General features: G+C 43.3%; 1 protein-coding gene across 1 annotated transcript in view; it reads left to right on the top strand.

Moving 5' to 3' along the window:
- Positions 1 to 8,950: 8,950 nt before the first annotated feature.
- Positions 8,951 to 19,445, top strand: part of LMNB1 (lamin B1) — a 29,564-nt gene continuing 19,069 nt past the window's right edge. The window contains exon 1 of the mRNA XM_084305702.1: positions 8,951 to 9,355. Within this exon, the coding sequence (XP_084161828.1) occupies positions 9,003 to 9,355 (353 nt within the window). The 5' untranslated portion in view covers positions 8,951 to 9,002. The remainder of the gene's footprint in view (positions 9,356 to 19,445) is intronic.

Raw genomic sequence — 19,445 nt, 5'->3', positions numbered from 1 at the left:
TGCCCTTCTTGTTCCATCCCATCATCAATGTGCATGAGTTACGGTGTTTGGGTTTTATTGTGGTTTTTCTGTGACCTAGCACTGGTGTGTTTTTGTTTTTGTTTTTGTTTTTTTTTTTTGATGCTCTGTCAGTACAGAGAGGAGCCAGTCTGGTGAGCACAGTGATTCATGGTATTAAATAGAGTTGGATATTTCTCCCATGGCTTTTCCAGGTGTTTATTCTCTTGAATAAATGAGCTCTGACTGGTGAGAGAGCAGCATATGTGAGTGAGCAACAGGCTACTAGAATACATGTACAGTTTTCTGAAATTCAGTACTAAACTTGCTTGGAGATGTGGAACAGATAAACCACATGAGAGCCTACATTAATGCACAGAAACTAGGAAGCTCACTATGCCTACTGTCACCTCTCAGGTACTAATTTAAAGTCAAAGCAAGTGTTTAATTTTGTTTAATTAAGATGTTTAATTTTGCACTAACTCACACTTTTTTTTTCTTGACCACTAAAAAGACAACAATATTTTAACTAAAACTTTGAGTTGTGATTATTCAGTGGAATTCATAATTAGTCTTTGAAACAAAAATAAATAGCTTTATAAAACTGATGACAAAGTCACAGAAGTTGGCAACAATTAATGTGTTCTCTTAGCCATTGTCCTTACTTAGTGAATTGGAGTTGTTCTGTCACCAGCTACAGCAAAGTGCTCTCATGTATCAGAATGGTTAATACCTCTGTAATTTTTCAGCAAAAAGTTCTTCCTGAAGACCATTAATTCAGTATAAGCATAAGTCTCCTGTACTAACTGGCATATTATTAAGCAAGGAGATTCTCTGTAATCTGTTTTATAGCTGTTTGCCTGTGTGGAAATAGGATGTTTCTAGTTTTGCACAGAACTTTTTAAATTGTCCCTAATAAGCTCTCAGCTCATAGCTCACGTGGAGCTACATATCTTCAGTTCCTGATTCTCTTTTACCACCTGTAGTTTCTTTCTCTCTGCTTTGGGGTTTTGCAATCACTGTGGGAAGTGACTTCAGCACAGGCTAACAGTAATATCACTACATCTCTCCTACGTAGACTTCTATGCAGAGGGGGGTGGCAGGTATAGAATATTCCCTGGACATGATCTAAGTCAAAATCAACCACCACCGTGCATCCCTTCCTCTAAACATGCATCACAGGGTGATTTTCTCTGCCTCGAAAACTCTAGGATCTGCTTGAGTAAAGAAAAATGAACAGTGGTGGTGTCAGTAATGGATACTGAGGAGCGCTACAACTCTTGCAACATTCTTTCTGCTTCGGTCTTTCCTGCGCTGCTGCTTCAGGCTACATTCCCTTCTCCTCCCCTGCCTTCATCAATCTTAGTGTGCCACAAGCTTGCAGATACAGCAAGGCCGCATCCCAAATGCCTCTGTTCATGCTATTTCAACTTCTCCTGGAGGATATATATCCCACAGAACACAAAATAGTCTTCAAAAAACTTTCAATGTGATGGCTTCAGCAGAAATGAAAAAATACATATTTTTACCTTAAACAGTAACTGAAAGATTCCCAGAATCTTTATTTTATTTTATTTTATTTTATTTTATTTTATTTTATTTTATTTTATTTTATTTTATTTTATTTTATTTTATTTTATTTTATTTTATTTTATTTTATTTCATTTATTTTTTGCGTTTTGTGTATATGCAGGAAATATTGATAGCTCTGTTTGATCTGTTTGAATCCTTATGAGGTACAATTTAAAATTAATAATTTAAAAGTACTTCTTAGGCAAGGCTTTGAGTTATACATGAGGAAACTTATTAAAAGTAATGTAGTCATACATGAGTTATTACAATACAAAGTAGTAATTAGAAACACATGGACCATGTAGACCTTACAGTTATCTGACTGGCATCACTTTTGCATTATCAAAGCCAAAAAAAACAGGGAAGAGTATTACTATTATCCTATCTGCTGATGTGACTAGTCTCCAGATTTTGCTGTCTTTCTAAACATCTGTAGACATACCTATTCCCTGCTTGCCACTTCCTCTTCCCTCCCACCCCCCCAACGCTGCAAAGTGAAAATAAAGCAAGATTCTGTTTCAGAGTGTCTGTGTCCCCAGTAGTGGTCTTTAGTCAGCACTATATAACCAAAGGAATTGACGTTTTCATTGACTTGCCAGAATTAAATACAGTAATATTTATGATGCATAAATGATAACACGGGAAAAAAAAAAAAAAAAAAAAAAAAGAGAGAGAATCTGCTGAAAGACAGTCTTTTTAGCGCTTTAGTGTAAAGTTAATTGCTCTTGGGATCAGGTCCTGATATGCTGTGCATACAAGCACATGTTTATTTTGTGCTCCAAGGTTGTGAAAATGCTTAGCAAAGTTTCACTTACTTGATACTGACTGTAGCTGACAGGAACAGCCCCTCTAGATCCCTGCTACATCTAGCAGGACTGTAACTATTTTTTCTGTAACTTGTTGTTACAGAAAAATATTGGCATTCAATTTTTGTTGGTTTTGCTGGCTTCTTCAAAGCACAGACTACAGCATTTACTCAGATGGACTCTTCTGTAGCAGACATTCCCTGAGTGGTGTGGGAATAGAAACGTTGTTTTTGCAGAGTTATATTGTTTAGGGGAAAGGAATGCGGTATTGAGATATGCTTACAGTGATAAGAAAGCTTAGCAGGCGACCTTGTAAAATACAGACAAACAGACTCCTTACAGCAGTTAGGTGAAAATCACAGTGTTAAGTCAAGTCAGACAAGTGAAGAAACATTACCACTTCAAGCAGTAAAAACGTCAAAAGAAATCTGAAATTTAACAGGCTGGCAACTGAAGGCCATGCATTGTTTGTGAAGCATCAGATAGATTGTGAACCTGGATTACCCACTCAGTGGGGAAACAGGGGAGGGTCCTGTCATCAAAAGGTACATAAACTGTGTTTTGGAACTAGTAGGGGCACTCTCCTGCTTGAGGAGCGCCCGCCATTGCAATCGTGAATAATTTACTACTTCACTGAGACCCTCATCTGAGTCGAAATTACTGGCTACAGCGTGTTTCTCACAATTTGGGGGCTCATCCAAGATCCAGTCACCTGCTGGGGAGCCCCACCGCTGCAGCAGCAGGAAGGCATGCCCCGCTGATTTCAGTGGTCCTGTGCATCGACGGTGGTGGTTCTGCGGAGAGCTGACAGAGGGCCCGAGACTGATGACAGAGGCAGGATCCGTGAAGTAGTGGGGAAAGAAGAAGGTAGGCACTCCGGGTTTTAAGAATTGATCCGGTCACTCTGTGCACAGACCAAAGTAAGAAATATTAAGTATTGCCTTGGGGGTCAGGTGAGACTGTGCAATGTGTGATTGAGACGTACTTTTGTGAGTGTGGAGTTTTACTGATCCGTGGTTCCGTAGCTCTGCAAGGGGCACGGCTGGAGACGGACGAAGCATGAGATAAGGGAGAGAAAGGAAGAGTCTCAGGAAATTTGGTGTACAGTAAGCCCTTGCATGGTGAAGTGCTTGGCAGTACACCAGCGAATCTGGTAAACTCATAGGTGAGTTACCCTTAAAAAGGGTTACTGAAGGTGTTAAAGGTGTGGTATGTAGTGTCTGACAGAGCTGTTCCAAGTTGAATGAGCAGGGAAAGAGGATGTAGGCATTATCTAAGTAGCAGTCTAGAAGTTTTGGTATATTTGCTGTAGTGTTTGGTCAGTTGCCCAAGTATCGAGAAAGGCGGGGGTGGGGGGAGACAGCCTGCTCCACCAGGGGCCTCTCCACAGTCTGCAGGGGGGCTTCGGCTCTGGCACCTGGAGCGCCTCCTCCCCCTCCTGCACTGACCTTGGTGTCTGCGGGGAGGTTTCTCATTCCTCGCTCTCCCAGCTGCTGTTGAGCAGCAGGTTTATGTTTGTTTGGTTGTTTTCATGGATGTGCTCTCACAGAGGCACGGACTGTGTTGCTCATGGCTTGGCTCTGGGCAGGGGTGGGCCCCTTTGGGGCCAGATGAGATTGTCTCTTATCTGCCATGGGGAGGCTTCTGGATTTTTCTTGTGGGGGCTGCCACTGCAGCTTCTCTCTCTTCCCCCCCAAAAAACCTTGCCATCAAACCCAACACACTGGGGCAGCTAGGTCATTACTGGCTTGTAAAGTATCAGGGATTAAATTAACCAATGAAACCCTCAAAAGTGATGGGGGCAGAAGGGGCTGGGATAACAGTGCCACTTTTGGGGGATACCAAGCTGAGACTAGGGGATAAAACGATCACTGGGCAATTATTATATGTACCCAAGGCAGGGACTAACTTGTTGGGAAGGGATTTGATGATGAAATTGGGCATTCAAACAGTAAATTGTTAGACTGGAATAACAGTGTTATTAATGGAGTGCTCTCGGGCCCTGAGAGCAAACATATATTCACCTCTGACTGGAAAGACCCTGAAATGGGGGCGGAAGCAACAATACAGGTGGACAGTTTTACCTTGGGTTTACAGGGCCACCAATTTATTTGGGCAAGTTCTAGAACAGATTTTGGAGCAATTGAAACCTCCCGAGGAGGTGTTACTGTTACAAATATGTGGATGATTTTTTATTGTCAGGACAGGAGAAAAGAGTTGTGAAGGAAGCTACCAACACGCTATTCAACTTTCTGGGAGAGCAGGGCTTGGGAGTATTGAAAAATAAACTACAATACGTAGAAAACGAAGTCAAGTATTTAAGGCATTTAATGTCTGAGGAAAACCAAAGAATAAATCCAGAGAGGATTCAGGGAATTGTTGAAAACTAAGAAAGAACCAAAAAGTTTTAAGAGAAAGATTTTTTTTTTTTTTTTTAAGGAATCAGGAGCCACGAAGTCTGAAGGAAAATGGATACTCCCTGATGGGAGAGAAATGCTGAATAAAGCACCAGTGAGGCAAATATTAATTGTTTTACATCAAGAGTCATTGGGAGGTGCAAGCAATGTGTGATGTTGTGCTAAGAAAGTGTGTCTGTGTAGGAATATACACTTTAGTAAAGCAAATATGCAGGGGATGTACCATATGTCAAAAGGTAAATAAAAAGGTCATCCGTAACCCACCTAGAGGGGGACAGGAGCCAGGGATCCTACTTTTTCAAAGTATACAGGTAGACTTTACTGAACTACTTGTTTGTCCTAAGTGACCACGTGACTGTTTGGGTGTAAGCTTTACTGCAAGGGTTAAAGCAGAGACTGAGTGGGATTTTCACACCCCCTGGCACTCCTCCCCTTCTGGGAAGGTGGAGTGAATGAACCATACATTAAAGAAGCAATTAACTAAATTAGTGTTAGGAACCCAACTTCCTTGGGTAAAATGCTTACTCCTACATGTTCAAACAGCACTGAGAAAGGATATAGGAATTTCATCATATGAGATGCTGTTCGGATTGCCCTATCTGGGCAGAAGGGATGAGATACCACAATTCAAAACAAGAGAGTTTCCTTAAGGGTAAGAGGGGCTGTCCTCTTCTTTGTCATCTCTCAGCACCCATGGGCTGTTGGCTCAAACCCCACCTTTGGAATTCCCCATTCACCACCATCACCCAGGAAATTGGGTCCTGATTCAGACCTGGAAAGAATCAACTCCGGCCTGAATGGGAAGGACAATTACTGACCACTGAAACAGCCGTAAGAACTGCAGAAAAAGGTTGGACTCACTATACTCGAGTGAAGGCATCCATTGACCCTAGTACCGGGGAAGCTGTTCCTACAGAAGACTTGTTGGAAGTTGAAATCAAAGAGAAAAATCTCGTAGTGGACTCTGAGCAGGATAAAAGCTTACAATTGTAAACTAACCTTTTATTTTCACAGATAACTAATGAGTGTGGCTTGCGAGTGAGAGAAAGGACTAGCCTATAGCAAATCAAAGTGCTCCCAAGGGGTTTTTGTTCTAGTAGTACATATATCTTATTATTTGTATTGATAATTATTTGGAAACCTAAAGTTTAAAAATAATGACAGGGAAAACTCAACTGTTACTTTTGTTTCTAGTAATTGTAGGCCTTGGAGAAGGCCTCGGTCGATTAGCAATTTGAAAAAAGCATGACCAGATAATAGTAATAAGGGATACCCCATCAAAATATGGGTCACCGTGACAGAGGGTTATGTACACAATCTGTCACAGAATCACAGAATCACAGAATTTCTAGGTTGGAAGAGACCTCAAGATCATCGAGTCCAACCTCTGACCTAACGCTAGCAGTCCCCACTAAACCATATCCCTAAGCTCTACATCTAAACGTCTTTTAAAGACTTCCAGGGATGGTGACTCCACCACTTCCCTGGGCAGCCTGTTCCAATGCCTCACAACCCTTTCAGTAAAGAAGTTCTTCCTAACATCTAACCTAAAACTCCCCTGGAACAACTTAAGCCCATTCCCCCTCGTCCTGTCACCAGGCACGTGGGAGAACAGACCAACCCCCACCTCACTACAGCCTCCTTTAAGGTACCTGTAGAGAGCAATAAGGTCGCCCCTGAGCCTCCTTTTCTCCAGGCTCCTTTTCTCCAAGATCTTATGGTCCACCCTACCATCTAACTGGGGAGGCACTTGTGCACTTGTTCAATTAGCTATACCCTTCACCCTGGCATTTGAGAAACATCACAAATAGTTTAAGTAAATTACTTTTAATAGTTTTTTTTTTTTTTAAATAGTTTAATAGCTTACGTAAATTACTTTTATGTAAAAAGTTTAAAAATTAAAACTTTGCTGTTAAATGGTGCGTGTTGGAAAGCTGAGACTTTTAAAATGAAAGGAACAAATGCTATATTATCTCAATGAAATATTTTCCTTGTTTAAGGGAGGGAAGTCTCAATGCTGTGTAGTCTGCTGTGTCTGTAAGATATACAGATGCCTGATATATATGATTTATGCTGGCTGTAAATGTATCAGATTGTGACAGTGGTGGTATTTCAAAGCTGTGTCAAAGTTCTTGTTCAGAGATCAGTTCTAAGAGCTGCAAAGCATATCAGAGTTTTAATAAGCTGAAATCGTTTTGAGTCAAGTTGTAAGCCACAAGGGTAAACAACACGTTCCTTTGTTTTGCTTTACTTTGAGGTAGAGAAGACACTCCTGATTCCCTTGGGCAGCAGTCTGTAGGGATGGCAGCGTCAATGCTCAGTCCTCTGTGGCTGTCTTGTGCCTCTGAGCAGTGACCCCTCTGGCTGATTTAATAATGGCACTCACCGGCTTCTTCACACAAAGGAAGCGTACCACATATGTGGTTTCTATCAGGCCCAAGCTGCCAAGAGCAAAGGAGCAAGAACAATATCGATATTCAGCTTCACAAGCAAAGTGTCTGACATCAGCCGAGGCATGATTTACACGCTTTTCTGTTTGTATTTTCTGTCTCAGCCTAGTGGAACAAGATGAATTCAATCACATAAATACCAGGAAGAAATCTCAGGTGTAAGCAAACGACAGGGAGCTTTAAATGTTTAAATATGTCTTTTTAATCTGGGAGATAAAATGAAAAACTTCCCATAACTCCTTTGGTAAAAGCAATATGCTTCACTTCAAGCACAATAACTGCAAATCAAATATGGGGAGAGTCGTAATATACATCTCTAAAACAGAATGAAAGCTCAGTGATTTAACACCCAGCGCTGTGTTAAATCTGTGAAGCAGACATAACCAAAACCAACGCTAAACACCTGCAGAGGGCTCAGCTTGTACACCAGTAAAGTATCCCAAATTTTACATGTCTTGTGTACTGCCTGTGAATACAGATCCTTTCACTCTAGTGCCAGCTGCAGTGTAAAACTACCTTGGGTTGTAATCCTACTTTACTGACAATTTTATGTTGCAGCAGGTGCTATAGAGACGAAATTCCTCTTTTTTTTTTTTTTTTCTTTTACCAGCTGTTTTCACTCTTCCTAACTGGCTTTGCTGTTTTCCAAAGGGCTGGGAAAGAAAAGGTTGCATTAAAAGGCAGAAGCAAAAAGGAAGAGAGAACAATCTGTGTCAACAACAAAGGCACCATGTAGGAAAAAACAGGGACTCCCTGCTGTGGCTAAATTACCTGTACTCATATAAGCCCCTCTGACTGGAATATATATATATGTATATAGATTTATATATGCATATATATATATATATATATTTTTTTTTTTTCCTTGAGGGGATGCCTCTTAATAGCTGAAATTTGCAAAAATGATTTTGCTAAGGCAAACTGAGCTGGGAATGAATGTCTGTGAATGGACATGCGGTCCCCAGCTTCAGATGGGGTCAACCTCATGTCCTGTGGAAAACTACCAGGTTTTTAGCCTCTGCCTGTGGCTCCTTATAGGAAGAACCGTCTTAAATGAGGTGAGGAGAAAATCTTAGTGTTTTCCTGCTGACAAGCCCTTCCTACAGGAGTTTGTGTGAGAAGAGCCACTGGGTTTCGAAGCGCCCCTTTGAAGCATTCGCCGAGTGGCCCTGGTGTGGACTGATTTACGGAGGCACAGCCTAGTGAGCCGTGCTCGTGGAGGGATGCTGCTGCTTTGAGGCCATAAAGCGGACTTTCAGCAGTCCCCGCCGCCTGCACCCTGTGGCACCGAGGGAACGAGCCGGCAGCCGGGGACACGACGCGCGCCCGGGGGAGCCGGGCTGGCACCAGATCAGGCGCATCCACACGCCGCCACCGAAACCTGGCTGGAGCCGGCTGCGCATAATTACATTTTATTACATTGCGGCTGCCGCAACGCTTGGAGGAACCGGGGGGGAGGCAACAAAGGGCGGCGGGGCCGGGCCGGTCCCCTCAGGAGGGGTGGGGAGGGAGGGGGCGGGGCGGTGCCTGACAGTTGCAGCCGGCGGCGGGTTTTGAATCGCGGCGGGCGCGCGGCCCGCCTCGGCGCGCCATTGGCTGCGGGCCGGCCACGTGGGCGCCGGCGGAGGGTCGGGGGCGCGGGGCTGGGCGGGCGCCGGCCATTTTGGATCGCGGCGCCGAGCCCGGCGCTGCTCCTGGGGCACGGGGGTGCTGCCGGGGCTGCCGCCGCGGCTGCCGCCGCCGCCACCGCAGCCTGCGCCATGTCGTCCTCCGTGCCGCTGAGCCGCCGCTCGCGGGGCACCGCGGCCGCCGCGCCGCTGAGCCCCACGCGCATCTCGCGGCTGCAGGAGAGGGAGGAGCTGCGGCAGCTGAACGACCGGCTGGCCGCCTACATCGACAAGGTGCGCGGCCTGGAGACGGAGAACACCACCCTGCAGCTGCAGGCCTCCAAGCGCGAGGAGGTGCGCGGCCGCGAGGTCACCGGCCTGAAGACGCTGTACGAGACCGAGCTGGCCGACACCCGGCAGGTGCTGGACGACACGGCGAGGGAGCGGGCCAGGCTGCAGATCGAGCTCGGCAGGGTCCGCGCCGAGCACGAGCAGCTGCTGAGCAGGTGAGCGGGGCTGGGGGGGGACGACCCATCCCTTCCCATCCCTTCCCATCCCTTCCCATCCCTTCCCATCCCTTCCCATCCCTTCCCATCCCTTCCCATCCCTTCCCATCCCTTCCCATCCCTTCCCATCCCTTCCCATCCCGTTGCAGGGCTCCCCCTGGCGCCGTGCCGTGCCGTGCCGGGCAGGGAATGAATGAGCGTGCGGCAGGAGGAGGCAGCGCCGCCCCGATCCGCCCCGGCGGGAAGCGGCGGCCCGGCCCCGAGGCGGGGCGAGGCATCGTAGCTACACATCCATCCCTCCCCCCCTCCTCCCCCCGATCCCCATCCCTCCAAAAAACATCTCATGCCATCCCCCTGCCACGGGCAGGGTCTCCTGCCAGCCGGCCGGGTTGCCCGCAGCCCCGTGCAGCCTGCTGCTGGTTTTCCCGTGCCTCGAGGCGCAGTTCTGCGCCTGCTGCAGCTCCCCGTTAACAAAAGGGAATTTGCTGCTCTTTTTTTTTTTTTTTTCCCCCCCCCGCCGTTTGGGCGAGCAGGGCGCACCAGATGTCGCCCTGGGTATGCCGTACTTTACCCGTGGGTTAATCTTGGAAGAAAAGCAAAGAGCCGTGCTTTTAACCCTGCTCTGCTCTCGTATAATCTGTTAATCTTTATTTTCAGCTGAATGCAGTCTCTGTTCTAATTTTAATAATGAAAAAAGATACCGCGTGTGTACAGTACTTCCCTGACGTTTTCATCTGTCTGCAGACATCTCTTGCATCGTCTGGGCTCCTAATGTGCCTCGCTTTGCATGCTTTATTGTGTGCTGCTAACCAGCAGGTCGTTGTGGTTGCTCTTAGTCAACCCGTGAAAGACTTCTATCACAAACAATATTGGCAGTGGCAGGGAAAGCAAAGTGCAGCTGCAGATGGGCATCAAAATGACTTGAAAGGCTAACCAGGAATTTCCATCTCTTTGTGACTTGATGGGGAAAGATACAATCTTCTCAGAAGCTGACAGATGAATAGGTGGAGTCTTGGGATGAAGACACAATCTATAGGAAAAGGCATTACTGCCGCTTCCCTTTCTGTGGCTGTAATTGAGACATTTTAATGATGTGAGCAGGAGGCTCTTCATTTTCTCATTTGCATTTTCCTGTGCACTGATAACCAGTGTAAAAAGATGACTAAAAATTGTTCTTGTGCTGCTATGGCCTCTTATGAAGATGAGTGTAATATTCCTTGATATGAGTACCTGTCTGAGATGATCTTATTGCACTACAAAGCACAACGAGATTTTAGTTCCGGGCTTGAACTACTCGGTAGCTTTGTGAGATGTACACTCGCTGCTGCATAACACTGCCAGATTCTGTGTGTGTCTGTGGTTATTTGTAGTTTGGCAGATCTTACTATGGCATGTAGTTTCTTAGGCCACCTTTGGGTATTTTTGAGATGCTTATCTGTAACTCTGTTTCCAAAGTCTTCCAAAGAAAAGGTGATTTTTTTTTTCCCATATGGAAAATTCCTGTATTTGGACAATACCCCCTGATGGCTTCTTCATTACAGCTTTTAAAATGTCTAAAAACTGGCAAAAACACTCTTAAAATACTTTGCACAAATGTGCATGGGGGTACTTTAGGACTACAGATTTCCATTTGCAAAGTGTAGTGAGAATTCACATTCTCTTAACACAAATTCTTTGTTCTTTCAGAAAGCTAAGTGGAAGCATGGTGTACATGCTGGCTGTGGCTTAAATACTGGGTAATCAACCGTACTAGTTCTTGCAGAGTATCTAGACCCTTGCAAAATACTCATCCTGGTCATTGGAGTGGGATTTGTCTCACCCACTTTTGGTTGTGTAAGGTCGTAGATGGACACAAATGAGGTCATTGTGCTGTGTGTTGCTGTGGAAGGAAACAGTGCCTTATCTTCCTACCACCTTCCTATGATTCTGTCCTTTGTCTTGGTTATTCAGTTATTAATCTAGATCATTAAGAATGCAGAAAGTTACTCACTTCTGATGTAGAAAAGTACCAGGGCTGGCATATAGGGTGTTACTGAGGGCGAGGGAGAAGGGCAGGCCATGTGGGACTGTCTCTGCTGCCAGGCTGCAAACCATTCTCTTGGCTTGGGTGTCCTGGCAGCCACGTCCTGAGAGTCAGACTGGGTGGTGGCTGGTGGTTTGGTTTCCTTCAGAGTCACTGGAGATGAATGGTAGAATGAATTCCTCTATTGAGTCATCTTGGGACTGCAGAAAGAGCACGGATGACTGGCTACTTGGTTGGCTGGCTTTGGGCAAAATGATTTCATGGCCATCATGCTCCGTTTGAATATTTCTGTAGGTGGCTACTGTTTCTCCAGATGGACGCACAGCTCTGCTTTCTTTAGTTAGTACAAAAGGCTTCTGCTGCACTTTTTATTATTCCAGTCCTCTTTCGGCCCCTTGACTTTCTGCCTAATGAGGGCATCAAACTGAATCTTCTGGTTACTTCCAAAGTTCTGCAGCACTTCTACATTTCAAGGCTCATTCACCTATTTGTTTTATTTCTTGTTAGTTGACTTCAGTCTCAGATATATGGTGTGATTTCATGAACTCCGTTCTGTTCTCATTTTTAATCCATCAAGAAAAGCTGCATTTTTTCTAAAGTTGATGCAGCTATATATACTGGACTCTTTGCATGCTCTGCTTGCAGAGCTCCTGCCATGCAGTGGGTACTGCTGTAACTAAATAAATATGAAGGCTTCTCTTAACAGTTGAAATATTGAAGAAATGGGGGAAAAATGAGGTGAAGAAAATCAACTTACTCTGTTCTGAGGAAACAATGGGGAAGATAAGTTGTTTTCTGAAAGCAAAGACAGATGTAACAAGAAGGGAAATAAGCTGAAATAAATCTCCCATCTCAAGACTGTATTATGGAAAAATCCACGTACTCTTGAGCTTAGATGTACAAAACTCTGGGATAGCTCTCATGAGGTGGAAAAAAGGGAAATCTGTTCCTCACTTGTGAAAGAATTGGGAGAAGTTAGTGATTTAACAGTATTTCCATTTTTTTTCCTGATTAGGCAAGACTTTACTGTATGTTTTCCTGTTGGTGATAGCTGTTGTAGAGAAATTCCTGCATTTCCTTCCTTCCTTTAAGTAGAATGCTCAACTGTGATTATTACATCTCTGCATTCAAGGGCTGTAGGAAATGTGATCTGTAGTTCAGCAACCTAAGTTCACTGGTAATTAAAACCAGGGTTTTGGGAACTGTGGGATCCTTGTTCTTGCTTCAGTAGCCACCCACTTTTTTGTTTCACCCCTGTTAAAACAAATATTAGGTTGGCTACACAGTAAACTGAATTGGGAAACTCAAAAATCAGCACCAAGCTGTAAGCTCAGAATGACCCTCCCACCACTGGGCAGCCTTGGCTGGGATTTTGGGTTACCACAGGTTTGGGGTGGGTGGAAAGACCTGAGCAGCTGAGGCAGGCCAAGCAGGGAAAGAAGAGCTGACGTGAAATATCTAAAGATCATGCAAGTGACAGATAAATGTTGGGCTCCGTCATTCCAGCACCCTTCTGACTGGATGAAGTTTCTGCCTTTGGGTGGAAGCGTGTCAGGCTTTCATAGCTTGCAACAGCTGCAAACCAGGGAGTACTGCAGAGCAAAACTTGAGGAAGAAAAGTCCTCGTGTAACTTGAGCAATTAACCTGACAGCAGTTCGTGTTGTGAAGTTTGACACGGCTGTGTTACCTGATAATGTTAATAAAATACACGAGGACAGTTCAGTCCTGGGACTCGGTTTTGCTGTATCAAAGATACTGGTAAAGGGTACAATGGATTGTCAACTGTTATAGAGTGCAATAATCTGTAGTGAAGTAGTTGTGGCAAGGAACTAATTTTAAGCATTTTTAATATTAAAGAGGTTACCTTTATCTCTTTTGAGCTGTGTCTCAAGACAGAGAGTATACCCTCTCCATCCTTATTCAGAAGTGAATATTCAAGATGGGATTAGGCTGTAATAGCCTAATAAATATGGGTAATAACTATATATCATCCTAACTGTTACTGCCATAACTGCTGTGCCAGCAGGCAGCACTGTGCAGCTGGTACCCCGAGCAACTGCTCGGAAGAACCATGTTAAGGCAGGCAAAGTTGTAACAGCTGTTCGAGGGTCTCCCATGGTGCGCATGTGGTATGCTGCCACGAGCTAGAGGTGTAGTTTGGGGCAGCTGATTTAACACTTTTCAGTTTTTGTTGTGGTGGGTGGTATTGGGAAGTCGGGTGAAGATGGGTGGCATGGCTTGGGAGCTGCTGAGCTTTAATCAGAACCCTGTCACTGTTGTGGTGTCTCCCATAGAGACAGCATCCTGGAGAGGTAAGGAGGGGAGTAATTAACTTGTTGCACAAGAACTTAAAGCCAAATGTAAGCATTTTTCTTGAATGATCCAAATGTGTCTTCCCTGCAGAGTAGGATGTAACGACATCCTGTGACTTGCTGTGGGGTAGGACCTGAGAGCTGAAGGCTTGTTCTCAGATACCCGGACAGGTAATGATAAGTCAGAGAGGTAGATTTGGAAAGTAAGCTCTAGTGACAAATTTCAGCCATGTACAGAAATTGAGATCTACTGCTGTCTAAGACAGTGAAATTATGACAGAACGTTGTTTTATCAAATTCCTGCTGTATGTTGCTACCCTGCTTTAGAGTTGTTTAGACAACTGTCTGCAGCTTGTTCTTCAGCTCTTCTGAAAAGTTTTGGTGCTTTTTTATTTTTTTACCTTCTAGAGGGTTTTATTACAAACTCTTGACTAAGCATGTTCTGCAGAAATTTTATGGGTACTACTGTCAGTGAAGAAATAGATTACTTGTAGCGTGGGGGTTTTATTGAAAATTCAGGGTGCAGTTGCACCTTAGAGCTGTAATCTAATCAGCATTTTGAAGTACTTTGAATTATTTACTCACATTTTAAGATGTATTTGGATAGGATTATGATTGATTATATATATATATTTATATATAAAAATCTGGCAAAGGGTTCTGCACGACTGTGGGACCTCAGTTTAATTTTGCTGCAGATGATGAGTTCTGTGTTTTAAATCAGAGGTGATTATTTTCGTTCCCACCTTAATCAACTTTCAAAGATTAGTGCACCAGTTAGAAGGTGCAGGCTCTCACAGCAGACCTATTGTTGATTTCTTCCTGCCTTTCTCACCTCAATTACTGAAAAAAGAAAAAATATATGGGAATTTCATATTAATCACATGTTTCACATGTTCTTTTTAATAAACATGAAGTGCTATAGAAAAAAAACTGGATACTCTGCTCATCTGGAATGGTTAATCATGGGTAAAATGGCTTCATACCACCCTTGTGGATTCACAGAATTGTAGGGTTGGAAGGGACCTCAAAAGATCATCGGGTCCAACCCCCCTGCCAAAGCAGGTTCCTTAGAGCAGGCTGCCCAGGTAGGCGTCCAGATGGGCCTTGAATATCTCCAGAGAAGGAGACTCCACAACCTCCCTGCGCAGCCTGTCCCAGTGCTCCCTCACCCTCACTGTGAAGAAGTTCTTTCGCATGTTGGTGCGGAACTTCCTGTGCTCCATCCTGTGGCCATTACCCCTTGTCCTGTCCCCACAAACCACTGAAAAGAGGCTGGCAAAATCCCTCTGTCTCCCACACCTCAGGTATTTATAAACATTGGTAGGATCCCCTCCCAGTCTTCTCCAGGCTGAAGAAACCCAGGTCTGTTCAGTGAACTGGTCATCGGTTGTTGAATTCTGAGTTACCTTATGATTGGGCATATACAGAAAGAAGCTCATTGGATTTTATGAAACAATGTGTGCATATGCTTCTACACTTCTTTTTCAGATCCTGTAAAAATAATGAATTTTGAGCAGTGGCTTGATGCATGCAATACTTGCGTGAAGGCTCTGCCAAGACTGGTGGTTAGAGTAGTTGGATTCACGTGGTCAGCTGAGCTCTTCAAGAAGAGACATGGTTAAGCAGTAAGTGACTGGGGATATGCATTCAGCAGTAGTCTTAAACACTGACAATTTCCAGTCAAATAAACTGGATAAAATGAGAAAGCTGAAACCAAGTGACATATATTAGCTTACAGAAGTGGTAAGTGTGTCCTATCACTCTTATTGGCATGTTGATATGTTTACAAAATCATTAATGCTTTCAGACAGGTATCTCTTACGTTTTTGTAAATTGTGTCCTTGCAAAACACAACTTTGTTTCCTCTCCTTTAGGGGAGAAGGAAAAAAAACACCACTACACACACACAAAAAACAAATTAAAAAACATGGAAAACAAATGCTTCATATTTTATTTACCTAGCCGTCAATGACTAGATTTGTGCTTTAGTTTTTCAAGTTTTTCCATAATTGGTGGAAAATGAATACAACATGCAATACCATCTAATTTTATAGAGAAGTAAGTATGGTCTGCGTTATCATTAGTTACAACACCTGTATAGCTGTTTCTTGAATTAGCTGAAAACCAAATTTTTTTTGAGGTTACTGCTGGTAATGCTTTCCTTTGTGATCTAGCTGTCTAAATGCAGGCAGAAATGAGTTCAGGGTTGCTGGGAGACTGGAAGGGATCTTCCCTAGGGTGCTTGGTGTCTTGCACTTGGTCAGCTTCAAAGGAACTTCAAATCACACCCAGGTTCAGCTTAAGATCTGGCTGCTGACTGAAAGGAGCAGTCTTTCTGCTTCTCTCGTCATTGTGTGGTTTTATCTGACCCTAGGGGTCTATTCATCTTACTAAACTGGTGTAAAATTATTTTTATCTGTTTGCAGGGTGGCTTTTCTGCTAGCTTAGTAAGAAATTCAAGGAGATTGCAAAAAGTTCTAGGGTGTTTCATGAACTTCAGAGATAAGGAAAGAGGAAGGGTTACTGCAAGAGCATGAAAAGGGAGCCTTCCTCTTTCATGGAGCTATTCAGTGTCTTGGCCGTTCCACTGGTTTGCAAACCGAGTAATCTCGTTAACTCACCAGAGCGGCAGCATCACCATATAATGGCATTCACATTTCTGAGAGCTTTGAATTAGTCTTAAATGAGATGCCACAGGTAACCAGATACAGCTTAACCACAGTACCTTAGAGTTGTATGAACTCATCTACATGTATTCTGTCTTACTGGCTACTTTGTGGGAACGGTGGGCAAATCAAACCATCTAGGACTGTGCATTGACTAGGCTGCATCTGGTGTGAGAAACTATCTTGTGTAAAGGTGTTGTGGGCAGATGAACCCCAGCATCAGAGTTGCTTGCACTCTAGAGAGTGGCACTGTGGCATGCTTGCTACTGTCAACTTGCTTGGGAGGTTGGAGTGTGCTGGGGAAAACACATCGAGTTCTCTTGTAGTATGTGCAAAGCCTTTTCTAAAGCATTCACAGCTGCAGCTCTACTAGTGAGCAGTGCTGGCAGTATCAGCTGAGAGGCATGCTGCAGAGTCTCTGTGAATTGAGTGATACAGGTTACATTTTTGAAGTGAAGTTCTCCCTGAAGTACAGAGAAAATAAAGGGGATCTGGCTTGTTTTTGGTCAGATCTTAGTTCTGCATTATTTTGATATAAATCACATGATTCCTTGGATAAAAAGATCCAGCTGCTACAAAGAGAGAAAAGCAGGTTTCTTCTTTGAAAAAGAGGCAAGCCAACAATTAATTCTTCTCTTTTGTTTCTTTCAAGAGCAGCAGTACTTGAAGGAGCACAGTTCTGAACACTGCAAGAAGGTGTTTGGTTTTCTTTTTGTTTTATTTTTGTTTTCGTTTGTTTTGTTTTAAAATGCAGCTTCAGCATATCAACAGCTAGCTTTTCTTCCTCTACAGAAAGCTCAAGTTCTTCCTGTTGAAATTACGAAGTGTAAGGGTGAAGTATGTATTGGATACATTTGATCTTTGTTTTGATGATTCAGAGTTTTTTTTCTGATCTTTTTGCCCTTCTTTCCTATATTTCTTTAGGACTGGGATGACACTGCTGAGTTGCTGAGATTTCATCTGACTTTCAACAAATGAAGTGTTGAGCTTGTTTTCTTCTTGAGAATGTGCTCAGATGAGTTGTCTCATAGTTAGACAACTCATAACACTAATAACTAAACTTTAATTCTTTTTTTTCTTAATATGACTTCAGTCATTAAATTATAGGATAGCTTCACAGCCAGTCTTGTTACAAACAAGCAAAGGGAGTACTTGATGTAACTGGCAGTGCTTATTAACTTATTAGTACAGGTAGAGTGGTAGGTTGTAATAATTGTTGTTGCTAGTCCACAGTATATACCTTCCTCTGTCTCAGTTGCAAGAACAGAATCACAGAATGCTAGGGATCCTAGGGATCGGAAGGGACCTTGAAGGATCATCTAGTCCAATCCCCTTGCTGGAGCAGGACGCTGTTCTCAGCTGCCTACCAGTTTGTAAGTGATAGAGGTATTTGCACTGGGGGAGAAAAATACTTTTGCTTAAAAAGTTATTTAAGGAGTATAGAGAACCTTCCCATTTTGAAGTCCAGAATAATTCAGAGAGTGCCACACTACTGCTGTCAAGGCTGTTCATGTAGCACTTCTAGTCTCAGGATCCATCTTGACAGGCTTGACTTCAGCATGAAGCCTAGTGAGATAGGCTGAGTGAGAGTTCCTACATTTTTTTGAATAAATGTTATCCATCCATGATCAAACAATGAGGACCTGGTGTGGGCCCTCATCCATCCCAATAGATGATGGAGAGATTTTTACTGTAGGTGTACACCATAGTAAGACATCTTTTCCTGTTTTTCTCCTCTGCCACACAGCACCCTTGAATGCTGAAGTTCTTAGCAGGACTGAGGGAGAGGAATGACAGGGTAGCATTACTCCAATGAGTAATGGAGTTACAAGTAAGAGCCCACATGGACAAAACCTAAATTCTGTGCTCTGGTCTGACCTGTGGACTTAACTGTTAAGAACTGGTGGGTCTAATAAGTGATAGGTAAAGTGCCATTGAGGAACTAGATAGCATTGTTGTACTGGATAGTGCTGAGCAGCAGAAGTGACAATAAGTGCTTGAAAATATGTTGGAGTTTAGAATAGCCTGTGTATCTCAGGCTTTTGCTGTGTATGACCTCATTGAGCATTGTGTTACCCAACAGAGAAGGGATTAGTTAGTACTAAGTCTGTTACATAAAGCCTGCCATCTTGTGGCTGTAATGCCTAAATCATCCCCAAATTACTTTCATTTGTAAAGATTTTTTTTGCAAGCCTTTGTGCACACTTTTCTCTTGAGCATGATATTAATTGCATGTACTTATATGTTATTTTGGAAAAGCCTCTTCTAAATTTAGAAGTTTCTCAGTTTTAAAATTGTAGGTTGACTTGACTGGTCTCATTTTGATGATAAGCTTTGCTTTTGTTTCTTGTGTGTTCTGTATCTTGATTTGAAAACTAGTAGATCTATTAGTGCTTTAACCCTTTGAATCTAGTTCTTAAGAATCCTTACTTATTTTTAGTCTCCGCAGTTTAGTGTTGTGAATACTAGTGTGTGTTGTTGTTTTTTTTTTTTTCCAGAGAAGTGTGAAAACTGGACAGAAACCTGCTAGCTGTTGTCCTGATCTGTCCATTCTTGTAAAATGTTCATAGTTCAATTATAAGGATTTATATATGCTACTTCCTTCGCTAGAAAAATCTGGATGTCGCAGAGAGAAAGGAACAAACATTTTAGAATTATTTTACTACTTGGTTGCTTTATTTGCATACATCCTTCTACGGAGTAATTCCCTGAGACACTGTTTGACCAAGTGCGTTGACCTGAAAACTAATTTGAATAGTAATTTGAAAACCCTGAGTGCTTGCTTTAAAGGAAAAGACATCTGTACCTCATCACCAGTGCAGTTTCACTGATGGCATGGACTATTGTATAGATGGGTCATGGGTATCTTTCCTCTGATCTGTGGACTTCGCCATTACGTGTTGCAAAACAGCTCACTATGCTGCAACTTCTGCTTACAGCTTTTACATAGTGAACATCAATTTTAATTGAGAAGTTGGTCTGTTGCTTGGAAGAGGGCTATTTGCAGCCCAAACAGTGGATTTTCACAAGTTCCTACATGGATAAAAGACAACAAAGATTATTTGTTTCCACCCTATGGAAAGGG

The sequence above is a fragment of the Netta rufina genome (assembly GCF_964035555.1).
Source record: "Netta rufina genome assembly, chromosome: Z".
In the NCBI taxonomy this organism is placed as follows: Eukaryota; Metazoa; Chordata; class Aves; order Anseriformes; family Anatidae; genus Netta; species Netta rufina.
This window is presented reverse-complemented; position numbering and strand designations above follow the sequence as displayed.